The following is a 15,334-nucleotide window of genomic DNA, read 5'->3' as shown; positions in this document are numbered from 1 at the left end:
AATTAAAAAATTTTAAAAACATCATATTCCTATTCCTGGCCTTCTATTTTGCTCCACCCCCTCTGATAGCCAGTGGCTTTTGGACTGATTCCCTCTGTTTTAATTTCCAAGAGATCTGATGCCCTTGGTGTATTGGTTTGCTAGAAACTTTCAGTGGCCAGGGAGTGTGCTTCACCTTACCTCAGAATTCTGGCTTAGCTTATTAATATCATTATCATCGTTTATTTATTAATATTTGTTTGGAGAGATCCTGGTTCTCCCCTCAAACTGCAAAATACTTGCGGTGCCCTATTCAAAAAACGGAAGCACGAGTCGGTCCACCTTCAGTGGATACCCGTTGTTGTATCAGTTCAACGAACACGAACACCACACCGTTTCTGCGAGAGATTTTGCAGCAGGTTTACCCGGATAATTACGGTAACTGAAAGATGCCTGTCTATGTAGGTAAATACAGTACGCACAGCTGAAACGAACCCGACTTTGTTGTGAAAGTATGAATCTGGGAAATCGGCTGCACGGTAACTTCAAGGGAGCTCCGGATTTTTGGATTTGTTTCTAAACCTACCTTTTGGAAATCGGTGTGGGATTGAAGCGTGGTCTCCGTGCTGAGAAAGGATGTAATTACGGGAAAGAGAAAGCCAACATTCCCGAGATGTTACATTTAAAAAAAAAGCTGGACAGCACCCCCCCCACTCTCACCACCCAAAAAAAAAACACACACACACATGAAGTGGTGAGTGGATGTTTTTAGTGGCGATTGTGGAAAAAAAAAAGTAGGACCCGGAAGCAGATGCAGGACTAGGTTTGTTTCGAGCTGTGCCTATGGGATTGAAGTCGGGAATGGAAGATGAAAGTGTCAGAGATGGGGAAGACATGCTTCCGTCCAGCGAGGGTGAAGATGCGGCCGGGGGCAGGCGGGCGATGGAACGTGGTCCGGATGGAACTGGAATGGAGAATGTGGCAGCCGGCCGGCAGGACAACGGGGAGCGTTCCAGCCGCCTCGCGCCCGCTCCCGCGCCCGCTCCCGGGCTCCCGCCAGCCGCCGAGCAGCCGCTCTCGGAGCGCTCCCAGCACGTTTACTGCACCGTGTACTGTGTGGAGAACGAGAACTACCAGAGCTCGGGGCTGGAAGGCGAGACGGGGGAACGGCTCCACGAGCCCTCTGACTCGGGCCGATCCACACCGACTGCTCTCAGAGGGCACCCGGATCGGGATGTCACCCCGTCCCCGACCCCGGCGAGCTTAGGACCTTCCACTGGGGAACCTTTTAATATCTCCCGGCAGATCGACATGAATTCGGTGGGAACCCTTTATCCCGGAGAGCATAAACATTTTATTATTTTGACCTGTCGAGTTTGCCTAGATGACAAATCCATCCGACCACTTCCATGTTGCAAGAAGGCTGTGTGCGAGGAGTGTTTGAAGAGATATCTTAGTAATCAGGTAATTCCCATCCGTCACACTTGCCAGAACAGTAACTTTAGGTGTTCCCTTTAGCGCAGACAATGCAAGAAACCATAACCCTACAGGGACTGAAACTAGAACCTTGATTGCTACATGAAGTTTTACAGGTCGCATTCATAATTCACGCAGGGTATCTTATGTTCTTCTTATTCGCTATTAACAGAATTTAAAATCGATTGTTGACCTTTGGGCGCACTTTTGATTTCTAATGCGATCGGAATATTTTTGTTTGAACTTTTAAATAGTGAAAAATAAAACAGTGCTTCCCTTTTCATACGGCTGGGATGTTATGAAATGAATTCAGTGCATCTACAATCGACAAAATTAGCTGACATTTTGCAACTGGTTAATATTTATCTGATTTAAACTGAATTGAAGGAAGTTTTCTATGTACACACTCGATTACTGAGGTCTGCCAAAGATCAGTGCACTTGCTTTAAAAAGACAGTGTAATCTTCGTGTTTTTTTACGTTGCAGACTAACTTCATATAAAGTTAGGATTCATTTTTTAAACTCATAATACCTGAATTGAGCGAGTTTGTTTCTTTCCGCAAATAAAGCTGAACTTGGGGCATACATTTGGATAAGCAGTAGAAGCATAAAGAGGAATTCGGACTTGTTTCAGATAAGGATGATCATTAAGATACGGAATACATTTGAGGTCAAATTAGTTATGCTATTTAGAGGGAATAAGATAAGTAGTTGAAGAAATATGTTTCAAGGGTGTGGCTTTCACATAGACCAAATAGGTGCTGAAATTTCTGATTCTATGATTTTATCATAAACAAAACTTTTGCACATTGTAAAAATGAATCCAGAATGAAATTGGGTAACAATATCTAGATTTCTTAAAATGCATGGTTCAGTATCCTAAATGTAAAGCAGTCTAGTTCTGCCTCTGTCAGTTATGCATTCCATCAATAACTCAGTTATGATGCCTGAAGATCCTGAAACTAGACCCCAGCCTGCGAGCTAAAGGTGAAACATTAAATTTGTGAGCGAGGCAAGCAGTCTGTTTTATAATTTGAGTGGTTTACTTTTGATCAAATGGATGGTATCCTCTTTCACATTCATCTTTTTTGTTTTTCTTTTTAATCTGTGATTTTATTTGCTTTCCGAAACAATGCTTTCAAAGATAAAGGTCAGAAAACATAATCAACCCATTTAAACTAATGTGGTTTGCTGTTGTCCCCTGGAGATAAATGACCATGCATTTGTAGTTAATTGTATAACTGTCAAAAGAATGTTAATCATCTGAATGCCTGGACATAAACCAGTTGGTTGCAGATCGTAGAATGTTAGCTGCATTTGATCCATAGAGATGGGAATTATAACACTTCACAATATAAAACTTGATTTTCTATAAGACAGTTTTAAGTACTTTTATCATAGAATGGTTATAGTATAGTAGGTGGTTGTTCAGCCCATCATGTCTGTGCTGGCTCTCTGTGAGAGCAACTCAGCTAGTTCTGCTGCCGTTTTCCCATAGCCTTGCAAATGTTTTCTGTTTAAATTTCCTTTTGAAAACTATGATTGAATGTGCCTCCACTATACTCTCAGGCAGTGCATTCCAGATCCTGACCACTTGCTGTGTAAGGTTTTTCCTCATGTTACCTCTGGTCCTTCTGTCAATCACTTTTGAATTGGTGTTTTCCGGTTTGCAACCCTTCCACCAATGGAAACAGTTATTCCCTATCTACCCTGTCCAGAGCTTTCATGATTTTGAATGCTTCTATCAAATCTCCTCTCAACCCTCTTTAAGGAGAACTACCTCAATTTCTCCTTCTATCTACATAACTGAAGTCCCTTATCACCAGAGCCATTCTTGTAAATCTTTTCTGCACCTTGTTCAATGCCTTCACATCCTTCCTAAAAGTGTGGTGCCCAGAATGGACTCAATACTCCAGTTGAGGCCAAACCAGTATTTTATACAAGTTTATCATACCCTCCTTGCTTTTGTATGCTATGCCTACTTAAACTCAGGATCCCATATGGTTTATTAACCTGTTTCTCAACCTGCCCTTCCACCTTCAACAATTGATGCTCAATACTCCTGGGTCCCTCTACTCCTGCAGCCTGTTCAAAGTTGTATGCTCTATTTTGTATTGCTTTCTTGTTCTTCCCACTAGAATGAATTGTTTCATACTTCCAAGTTGCAATTAAATTTAATGTCTATGGCTGGGTTATTCCAGCCCCGTCATGGCAGTTCCCGCTGCCGGAGGGCTTTAAACTAAATGGCGGGTGGGGGGCTTGGGGGAGGGATCTGGAAAGGGGATACTTAGGCTAACAAAGCAAAAGGATATGGCAGCCTTGCAGGACAGCTATTTAGGTAATGATACCCAGAGTGTGACAGGAAGGGACAGAGTGTACAAACATTTTTTTAAAAGCAGCAAATAGGGCCAAAGGGGAAAAAATGGTAAAAAGGCAAAATTAATGGGCCTTTACTTAAATGAATGAATTAACGGCACAAATAGAGGTTAATGCGTATGATCTTATAGCCATTATGGAGACATGGTTATAAGAAGATCAAAGCTGCGAACTAAATATTCAGGGGTATGTGACTTTTTGAAAGGACAGGCAGAAAGAAAAGGGTAGTGGAGTAGCTTCGTTAGTACTAGATGGAATAAGTACGAGAGCAAGAAAGGATCTTGGATCGGAAGATGTAGAATCCATATGGGTGGAGGTGAGAAATAACAAGGGGAAAAGGACACTGGTGGGAGTAGTCTATAGGCCCCGTGACAGTAGCTATACTACTGTAGGACAGAGAATAAATCAGGAGATAAGGAGGGCATGTAAAAAAGGCAGTACATTAATCATGGGTGACTTTAATCTTCACATAGATTGGGAAAATCAAATTGGCTGCAAGAATTGCTGCAAGAATTGATAGAGTGTATTCAGGACAGTTTCTTAGAACAATATGTTGTGAATCCAACCAGGGATCAGGCTCTTTTGGCTCTGGTAATGTGTAATGAGGCAGGTTTAATAAATGATCTCAGTAGGAAGCAGTGACCATAACATGGTAGAATTTAGCATTCAGTTTGATAGTGAGACACTTGGATCAGAAACAACAGTGCTAAACTTAAATAAGGGTAATTACAAAGGAATGAGGATAGAGTTGGCTGGAGTGGACTGGGAAAGGAGTTTAGCAGAAAAGACAGTTGATGTGCAATGGCAGATGTTTAAGTAAATAGTTCACGACTCTCAACAAAGATTTATCCCAGTGAGAAAGAAGGATTCAAGGAAGGGGATAAACCAACCATGGTTAACCAAAGAAGTTGAGGGCAGTATCAAATTGAAAGAAAAAACATACAACGTGGCAAGGATTAGTGGTAAGCCAGAGGATTGGGAAAGTTTTAAAAACCAACAAAAGATAACCAAAAAAAAATAAAGAGGGAGAAAATAAACTTTGAGGGTAAACTAGCAAGTAATATAAAATGGACAGTAAGAGCTTCTTTAAATATATGAAAAGGAAGAGAGAGGCCGAAGTGAACATAGGCCCCTTGGAGAATGAGGCTGGGGAAATAATAATGGGGAACCAGGAAATGGCAGAGGAGTTGAATAAATACTTTGCTTCAGCCTTCACGGTAGAAGACACTAATAGCATTCCAAAAATACTGAATAATCAAGAGGCAAAAGGTGGGAGAGGAAACAAATAAAATAACTATCACTAGAGAAAAAGTACTAGGGAAACAAATGGGGCAAAAGGTGGTAAGTTCCCTGGACTTGATGGGTTGCATCCGAGGATATTAAAGGAAGTAGCTGCAGAGATAAGTGGATACACTGGTAGTAATCTTCCAAGAGTCCTTAGATTCTGGAAAAGTCCCAGAGGATTGGAGAATGGCCATTATAACACTCTTATGCAAAAAGGAGGGAGACAAAAAACAGGTAACTATAGACCAGTTAGCTTTACATCTGTCATTGGGAAAATGTTAGAATCTAATATAAAGGATGTAATAGCAGAGCATTTAGAAATACATAATCTAATCAAGCAGATTCAATAAAGAATGTAGAAGACCTTGCCAAGAACAGCACCAGGCTTACCTAAAATGAGACTCCAACCTAAGGACGATACAACACAAGACTACATGTATGCTAGACAGTGGAAGCAGCATGCTACAGATAGGGTTAAGCAATCTCATAACCAAAGGATCAGATCAAAGCTCTGTAGTCTTGCCACATTCAGTTGTAAATGGTGGTGGACAAATAAACAACTAACTGGAGGAGGAAACTCCACAAATATCACCATCCTCAATGATGGGGGAGCCTAGCACGTCAGTGCAAAAGACGAGGCTGAAGCATTTGCAAACATCTTCATCTTCTATTCATGACTCCTCCGATGCTGAAGCAATCCATGTCCTTTTGCAGCAAGACCTGAACAATATTCAGGCTCTGGCTGATAAGTGCCAAATGACCTTCGTGCCACACAAGCGCCAGGCATGAGCTTCTCCAATAAAAGAGAATCTAACCATCTTCCCTTGACAATCAATGGCATTACCATTCGTAACTTGTATGGAGCAAGATCTTGACAGTGTTCAATCTTGGATTGATAAGTGGCAAATAACATTTGCATATACCAGTGCCAGGCAATGACCATCTCCAACTGAAGAGAATCTAACTACCTCCCATTCAATGGCATTACCATTGCTGACTCCCTTGCCATCAACATTCTGGAGGTTACCATTGACCAGAAACTGAACTGGACCAGCCATATAGAAACATAGAAAATAGAAGCAGGAGTAGGCTGTTTGGCCCTTCGAGCCTGCTCCACCATTCATTATGATCACAGCTGATCATTCAACTCAATAGCCTGCTCCCGCTTTCTCTACATATCCTTTGACTCCTTTCGCCCCAAGAGCTATATCTAACTCCTTCTTGAAAACATACAATGTTTCGGCCTTAACTACTTTCTGTGGTAGCGAATTCCACAGGCTCACCTCTCTCTGGGTGAAGAAATTTCTCCTCATCTCAGTTCTAAATGGTCTATCCCATATCCTTAGACTGTGACCCCTGGTTCTGGACTCCCCCACCATTGGGAACATCCTTCCTGCATCTACCCTGTCTAGTCCTGTTAAAATTTTATAGATTTCTATGAGATTCCCCTCATTCTTCTGAACTCCAGTGAATACAATCCTAACCGACTCAATCTCTCCTCATATGTCAGTGCTGCCATCCCAGGAATCAGCCTGGTAAACCTTTGCTGCACTCCCTCTATAGCAAGAACATTCTTCCTCAGATAAGGAGACCAAAACTGCACACAATATTCCAGGTGTGGTCTCACCAAGGCCCTGTGTAATTGCAGCAAGACATCCCTGCTCCTGTACTCAAATCCTCTGGCTATGAAGGCCAACAAACCATTTGCCTTCTTTACCGCCTGCTGCATCTGCATGCTTACCTTCAGCGACTGGTGTATGAGGACACCCAGGTCTCGTTGCACATTCCCCTCTCTCAATTTACAGCCATTCAGATAATAATCTGCATTCCTGTTTTTGCTACCAAAGTGGATAACCTCACATTTATCCATATTATACTGCATCTGCCATGCATTTGCCCACTCACTCAGCTTGTCCAAATCACACTGAAGCATCTCTGCATCCTCCTCACAGCTCATCCTCCCACCCAGCTTTGTGTCATCTGCAGATTTGGAGATATTACATTTAGTTTCCTCATCTAAATCATTTAATATATGTTGTGAAGAGCTGGGGTCCCAGCACCGATCCCTGCGGTACCCCACCAGTCACTGCTTGCCATTTGGAAAAAGACTTGTTTATTCTTTGTTTACTCTTTGTTTCCTGTCTGCCAACCAGTTTTCTATCCATCTCAATACACTACCCCCATGTGGCTACAAGAGCAGGTCAGCGACTAGGAATTCTGCACTTGCCTCCTGAGCTCCCAAACCCTGCTCACTCATCTACAAGTCAGGAGTGTGATGGAATACTCTTCATTTGTCTGGATGAGTGCAGCTCCAACAACACCCCCAAAAGCTTGACTCCAGCATGAAGCAGCTGGCTTGATCAGCACCTCAATCACCACCTTAAACCTCAACCACCATTGCACAGTGGCAGCAGTGTGTACCACCTATAAGATACCCTGCAGCAACTTGACAAGGCTTCTTTGACAACAATTTCCAAACCTGCAACCTCTATCACCTAGAATGACAAGGGTAATAGATGCTTGGGAACACCATCATCTGCAATACCCCTCCAAGAGACACACCATCCTGACTTGGAACTATATCACTGTTCCTTCATTGTAGCTGGGTCAAAATCCTCGAACTCCCTGCCTAACAGCACTATGGGTATACCTACATCACATGGACTGCAGCAGTTTAAGAAGATGGCTCACCACCACCTTCTTGAGGGCAATTAGGGATGGGCAATAAATGCTGGCCTAGCTAGTGAGCCCCCCCACCAAATATAATTCCTGTGAACGAATTAATTTAAAAAAGTATGGACTGCAGCAGTTCAGGAAATTAGCTCACCACCACCTTCTCAAAGGCAGTTAGAGATGGGTAACAGATGTTGGCCTTGTCAGTGATGCTCACATCCCTTAAAACTACCCCACAAATTTAAAATTAATAACATTTTGAAGAGGATGGTGTAGCTATGAAACATGCAAAATTCTGGTTGTTGTCCAGTTAGTGTTGTTTGGAGAAGTTAGTAAATGTAAATATTTATCAGATAGGCCAGATGGTGCATTGAGTTAGCCCATGTCCATGTCCTCTGGAATTGGTTAGTGTCCTCTGTCTCCTGGCTATAAGAATCCCTGTCTAAGTGAATTTAAAAAGACCTAATCCAGTTTCTAGTATATATGGACTTGACAACACAAAACTGCACCTAAACTGGGAATCGTAGTCAAAATTTGGAGGCATTCTTCTGGGTTTGGAGTTGAGACATTGTTGTAAGAATTTTATTCTGGCCATTATGCCATTACCTGATAAGGGAATAATGAACATGTTGAAACTAACGGCCAGAAATGGAAATAACATCTTTTGTCCTTTAATCCAAAACTGGGACACTATACTTATCAGGAAAGACTGAGTAGGCTGGGATTCCATTCTCTGGAAAAGAGAAGGTTGAGGGGTAACCTAATAGAGTTCTTTATAATTATGAAAGGGTTTGATAAAGTAGACATAGAGATGATGTTCCCACTCATGAGGGAATCAAAGAGAAGGTTTATAAATATATTGTATTTGGAACTGGCAGCTGCCTGTCCCCCAGTTTGGGCTTATAGCACCATTCCTGTCCCTTGGGGATCAGTCTCATAGTGCCATACCTGTCCCTTGGAGATCAGTCTCATAGTGCCATACCTGTCCCTTGGGGATCAGTCTCATAGTGCTTTACCAGGCCCATGGAGGTCAGTGCAAGGAGGGTGGGGGGCGGTGTGGGGGAAGAGAGATGGGACACTGTCAATGGTCAGGAGGATGCTTTGGATTCAGGACCCCATACCTGTCTCCTGGGGAAGAGTGGGACACAGTGTCAGTGGATGGGATGATGTTGGTGAGAGTCACTTCCTCTGCTCTTCAGCTACTCTTCTCTTTGCGATTAATGGCTCGGTTTGCCTCTGGGCCCCATTCCTGTCAAAGACAAATAAGTTATAAATAAAACTAAATAAGTCAAGGAGCAGGAATCATTTGGGAAGAATTAGTTTGGGGTGGAAAGGGTATGTGGACAGAGGCCAGGGTTGGGTGGGATAGGGCAGGGATTTGATGGTGGGGAAGGGGGCGTGTTGGAAGGGAGTTGTGGTGTGAGCGCACAGGGTCCTGGGAGGAAGTCTGTGGGGGAGGGGTTTTGGGGGTGTTCCAGGGAGGGATCCTGGAGGTACAAGGAATGGCCCCAGGGTGTGGGGGGAGGGGTGGTGGTGTGGATTCAGGGAGGAGTCCAGAAGGGCCAGTGATGAGGATTCTGCATTAGGATGCAGGGAGTGGTCCAGGGTGGTGGGGGAGGGATATGGAGGGTTCGGGTGGGGCCAGGGGTTTTGGGGAAGTGGGGTTAGAGGGGGTGGGACCAGAGTAGGGGGAACCAGGGTAGGGTCCAAGAGAGTGGTCTGACGATGCCCTGGACAAATTATTACAGCATCTTGGTGATGAAGTACAATTCTCCAGGGATTACAGGAGCCATCGATGGCAGCATTGTACCACACTGACTGTCAGCTGTCTTTGGAGTGTGCCTCATGTGCTCACATCCCTCATCTGGAGACTTGAAGCCAATTCAATTGGTACAAGGGGAGAGCTGGCTGTGGCCGGTTGGTATGAGGGGGAATGCTGGCTGTGGTCGACTGGGTAAATAGATGGAAAGATTTGGCAGTAAATAAATGGTGGGAAAAAATGGTGCAACAATAAGAAACAATTCAAAATGTTCAACAAAAATGTATTCCATCAGCAAGAAAGATCCATCTGTGTATTATTGAGAAAGTTAAGGATAGTATGAGATTAAAAGAAGAGGTTTATAATGTTGCAAAGAACAGCAGCAAATCTGAGGATTGGGGGTATTTTAGAAACCAGCAGTAGGCCACGAAAAGGCTGATAAAAAGGGAAATAATAGAATATGAGAGTAAGCTATCCAGAAATATAAAAACAGATCGTAAGAGTTTTTACAAGTGTATAAAAAGGAAGATGTAGCTAAAGTAAGTGTTGGTCCGTTAGAATCAGAGATGGGTGAAATTATCATGGGGAATGAGGAAATGATGGAGGAATTGAACAAATATTTTGTGTCTGCCTTCACAGTAGAAGACACAAGTTACAAATCAGAAATAGGCGATAATCTAGGGGCTAAAGAATGAGGAAATTAGGGAAATTAATAGCAGCAGAGATAAAGTATTGGAGAAACTTAAGGGACTAAAATCTGACAAATGCCCTGGACCTGATGGCCTATACCCTAGGGTTCTAAAAGAGATAGCTGTAGAAATAGTGGATGTGCTAGCTATGATTTTCCCAAATCCCTTAGATTCAGGAGCGGTCCTAGCAGTTTGGAAGTTAGGAAATGTAACAGTGAAGTTCAAGAAAGGAGAGGGAGGTAAAGCAGGGAAAGACAGGCTGGTGGCTTAACATCAATCACCAGGAAAGTGCTGGAATCTATTATTAAGCAAGCCTTAACAACACACTTAGAAAAGCATCATATGATCAAAGTCCACAAAATTTAGGAAAGGGAAATTTTTTGAGGATGTAATTGATGGGGTAGATAAAGGGGAACAAGGAGTTGCTTGAGATACTTGGATAGATACTTGGTAGTTTGAATTTCCAAAGGCTTTGAAGATGAATTGATACAATCAATCACAGCAGGTTAGTACACAAGGGCTCATGAAGTTGGAGATAGTATATTAGCATGGATAGAGGGACAGGAAGCAAAGAGTATATTAGCATGGATAGAGGGACAGGAAGCAAAGAGTATATTAGCATGGATAGAGGGACAAGAAGCAAAGAGTATATTAGCACGGACAGAGGGACAGGAAGCAAAGAGTATATTAGCATGGATAGAGGGACAGGAAGCAAAGAGTATATTAGCACGGATAGAGGGACAGGAAGCAAAGAGTATATTAGCACGGATAGAGAGACAGGAAGCAAAGAGTATATTAGCATGGATAGAGGGACAGGAAGCAAAGAGTATATTAGCATGGATAGAGGGACAGGAAGCAAAGAGTATATTAGCATGGGTAGAGGGACAGGAAGCAAAGAGTATATTAGCATGGATAGAGGGACAGGAAGCAAAGAGTATATTAGCATGGATAGAGGGACAGGAAGCAAAGAGTATATTAGCATGGATAGAGGGACAGGAAGCAAAGAGTATATTAGCATGGATAGAGGGACAGGAAGCAAAGAGTAGGGATAACTGGGGCATTTTCAAGTTGTCAGGTTGTGACTCATGGAGTGCAGGCTAGTATCATTGTTGGGGCCTCAGCTTTTTACAATCAATATTAATGACTTGAACAAAGAGACAGAGAGTCATGTATCTTAAGTTTGCTGGTGTTACAAAGCTAGGTGGAGATGTAAGCTGTGAGGAGGACAGAGACTTTTTAGAGAAAGGTTAAGTGAATGGAGAACAAGATGGCAGATGGTGTTCAATGTCAGGGAGCATTGGGTTATTCACCTCACTTCACATTCACTGGAATTTAATCCTGAAAAGTGTGAGGTGATGCATTTTGGGAGGACTAACAAGGCAAGGGTGTGCACAATGAATGGTAGGACCCTAGGAAGTACAGAGGATCAGAGGGACCTTGGAGTGCATGTCCATAGATCCTTGAAGGCAGCAGGACGGGTAGATAAGGTCGTTAAGAAGCATATGGGTACTTGCCTTTAAGCCAAAGTGTAGAATACAAGAGCCGAGAGGTTATGATGGAGCTGTATGAAGTGTTAAATGGCCACATCTGGAGTACTGTGTGCAGTTGTGTTCACCAAACTGTGGGAAGGATGTGATTGTATTGGAGAGGGTGCAGAGGAGATTCACCAGGATGTTGCCTGGGCTGGAGCGTTTCAGCAATGAAGAGAGACTAGATAGCCTGCGGTTGTTTTCCTCAGAGCAGAGAAGGTTATGGGGTGATCTGATTGAGGTATGCAAAACTATGAGGGGCATTGATAGGATAGATAGGAAGAAACTTTTCCCCTTAGTTGGGGGGGCCGGGGGCAGTGAGGGGGTCAATAATCAGGGGCATAGATTTAAGCAGGTCTGGCAGTGTCTGTGGCGGGAGGAGCGGGGTTGACATTTTGGGTCTGCATGACCCTCCTTCAGAGCTGAAGGTCGGGGGGTGGGTGGGGGGGGAGCGGTTCATGCGGACTCAGGGCATTGGCCCTGTTTCTCTCTCCACAGATGCTGTCAGATCTGCTGAGTTTTTCCAGCATTTTTTGTTTTTCTTTCAGACCTTCAGCATCTGCAGTGTTGTGCTTTTATCCTGACATAGATTTAAGTTAACGGGCAGGAGGTTTAGAGAGGATTTGAGGGAAAAGATTTTCACCCAGATGGTGGTGGCGGGGAAATATCTGGAACTCACTGCCTGAAAGGGTGGTAGAGGTGGAAACCCTCAACATTTAAGAAGTATTTAAATGAACACTTGAAATGCCATAGCATTTTCCAGCACCTGACTACAGGCCAGGTGCTGGAAAATGAGATTAGAGTAGATAGGAGCTTGATGGCCGGCGCGGACACGATGGGCTGAAGGGGCCTCTTTCCAGGCTGTAAAACTCGGACTATATTCCAATAAGGAATTCAGGAGAAACATCTTGACCCAAAGTGTGGAAAGAATATGTTGTGTATTGCCATTGAGGTTGAGACTAATAGTATTGATACATTTACATTTGATACATTTTGTTTCTGAAATCAATACGCATCGCAAAAGCTGCAGCTGCTAAAGTCAAAGCTGAGTAAGGAGAGTGTGGAACAACAGCAACCTGACCGAGAACACCAAACTGCGAGTCTACCAAACCTGTGTCCTCAGAGCACACCTCTAGTGGCAGATCTGAACAACAGAAGAAAAGGCTGAACGGTTTCCATCCTTGCTGTCACAGACGTATCTTTGGCATCTCTTGGCAGGACAAAGTCACAAATCCGAAGGTTTTAGAAGTGTGCTAGTTCTGTCAGCTTACGTACACTCATTACTAAGCCAATGATATCTGCATTGGCTCAAACACATCCATCAGATGGATGGCAGCTGTATAACCAAAGATCTTCTGTACGGCAAATTGACCACTGAGTCATGACCCCCTGGTGCCCATACCTCCATTGCAAGGACACCGACCGAGGTATGAAGATAGCAGACACTGACAATTTGGAGACAGTCGCTGAGGGCTATGATCACTGGAGGCTGACTGTTTGGAAAGGCATTGGAAGAGACAAGTGTCATGTTGATGATTTTTCTGTGTGTGTATATGCGTGTGGACTTCAGTATTAGATACTATATGGTACTTGGATAAGATACTGTAAGGTACGCTCTGTACTACATGTGGGGTCACCTGACCTGGGGGGGTGTTGAAGGTCAGATAGCACATGTTAGGGAGTGGGCCAGCATATCAAATTAAATTATGTTGTTCTTGCAGTTAAATCTGTGACTTTGAGTGTTCATTCAGACTAAGATATGACAGCAAGCAGAAACAGATAGTTCAGCTGGCTGAGAAGAGGGCCCAGAGTAAAAGAGGCCGGCAAATCATGCACCTTCTCAGCCCACTCTCCGCCTCGGCAGCAAACGCGGCAGAGGCTGCCATGCCAGGGTGGGGCTCCCAAGCCGCACCAGGTGGTGCTTTACACAGTTGACCACCATGGTTTACACTATCGTTTCATGAGATGAAAGATTGCCACGTTTAAGGGGAAGCTAGAAAAGCACAGGAGGACAACTAAAGCAGTAGAAAGATATGCTGATAGGTTTAGATGAAATAGAGTGGAAAGAGGTTTTTATGGAGAATTAATATAAGCACAGATCACAGGCCACATGGCCTATTTCTGTGCTGTAAATTCTACATAATTTACATAATTCACCTTTAATCTTAGTTAATCAGTGCACAGAAGAATTGTATCAGTGGCAAAATGCAGTTAAATAACATAGTTATACAGCTTCTAAGTGAATAATAATTGTTTTTATACAATTTTTTTTCCAAAGCCCCTAAATTGGCAACTCATTTGTATCAAGAGGCTGCAATTTATTTGTCACTTAAGGCAATGGCCAGAATTTTACGCTGTTTGAGTGGGTGCGCGTCCGACCCGACAGAGCATGAAATCACGTGTGAAGATGTCAGGCGTGTGTCCCAACGTCCTCGTGCACTTGCGCGATATTTCGCTTGGCGGCGCAAGCTGCAGTCGGAAGCGCACCCGCAGGCAAGTAAGCCCATTCAGGAGTCAATTAAAAGCGATTTTACCTGGCCCGTCCACTTTTACGGTTGGCGGATGGGCCAGTCGGCCTGGTGGATCCAAGGCGGGATGAAATGTCCGGGTGAAATATAATTTAAAAAAGGATGTCTGGTGATGAGGTTTTTTGAGTTCTGCTGTCAGATGCTTGAATGTGTTGCACAGGTACAGCTTGCTGCATTTTTTTTTCTTCTCATTTAATCTGTACAGGTCTGCAGTTCCCTGAGGCAGCTCCATAGCAACTGTCTGCCTTCAGGGAGCTTGTTAGAAGCGCCCACCTGCACCCTCACTTGACACAGCGCCCACCCGCTCCGACAGCACTGAGCCTCTCTTAGTGCGCGTTTCACGCTAGGTGCCCGTTAATTGGCCAGCCATTGTGAAATTGCGTTTGGGGGCTGATCACGGCCGGAAGCACGTTTCACGTTTGCTTCCGGGACTGCTGACTGCATGCGCCCAACAAGCGCAAGATTCAGGTCAATGATCTGAAACTGACATTCAAGCTGCCTGTACTCGTCTTTAAAAGAAGACTCTGGAATTTGATGAGAATGAATTATTACTTATGTGAAGTTAATGATTAAAGTGTCCAAGTTAGAAATTATTGGTTATTCTTTTCTCTTCCCTAATGTAAAAGGGGGAAAAAAAATTATGAACTTAAAATGGGGAAAGCTGCTTGATAATGATCCTGACTTTTTCTGCCTCCATTTGATTTATCTTTGGGTTGAGGAGGGGCTGAATATATAATTTAGCTTCCAGAAAACTGACCTGCGGCTCTGGTAGTTGTATATGACCTCAAAATCTCACAATGGAACATTGGCTAATAAGTTATTAACTGATGTGCTGTTCCAAAATTCTCAACTGCATTTAGAAAGTCTGTTGCAGGGCTTTTTATTTTTCACAAGATTGAAACTTTGACACAGCCTCATTGACATAGCAGAATTCCAGAATGTGCAACCTTTAACCTTTAGCCCAATGACATTTAATTTAAAATTCAGTAGCAAATAACCCCAGAAGCTACCAACTTGACATCAGTACTCTTTTTACATTGG

At 43.5% G+C, this 15,334-nt stretch overlaps 1 protein-coding gene across 1 annotated transcript in view; it reads left to right on the top strand.

Moving 5' to 3' along the window:
* Positions 1-465: 465 nt before the first annotated feature.
* The window catches only part of rnf217 (ring finger protein 217), a 122,739-nt gene continuing 107,870 nt past the window's right edge, over positions 466-15,334 (top strand). Inside the window, exon 1 of the mRNA XM_078542158.1 lies at positions 466-1,443. Coding sequence (XP_078398284.1) covers positions 823-1,443 — 621 coding nt within the window. The 5' untranslated portion in view covers positions 466-822. The remainder of the gene's footprint in view (positions 1,444-15,334) is intronic.

The sequence above is a fragment of the Cetorhinus maximus genome, chromosome 5 (assembly GCF_964194155.1).
Source record: "Cetorhinus maximus chromosome 5, sCetMax3.hap1.1, whole genome shotgun sequence".
Lineage (NCBI taxonomy): Eukaryota > Metazoa > Chordata > Chondrichthyes > Lamniformes > Cetorhinidae > Cetorhinus > Cetorhinus maximus.
The sequence above is the reverse complement of the archived record's forward strand: the minus strand, read 5'-3'. Positions and strand labels throughout refer to the sequence as shown.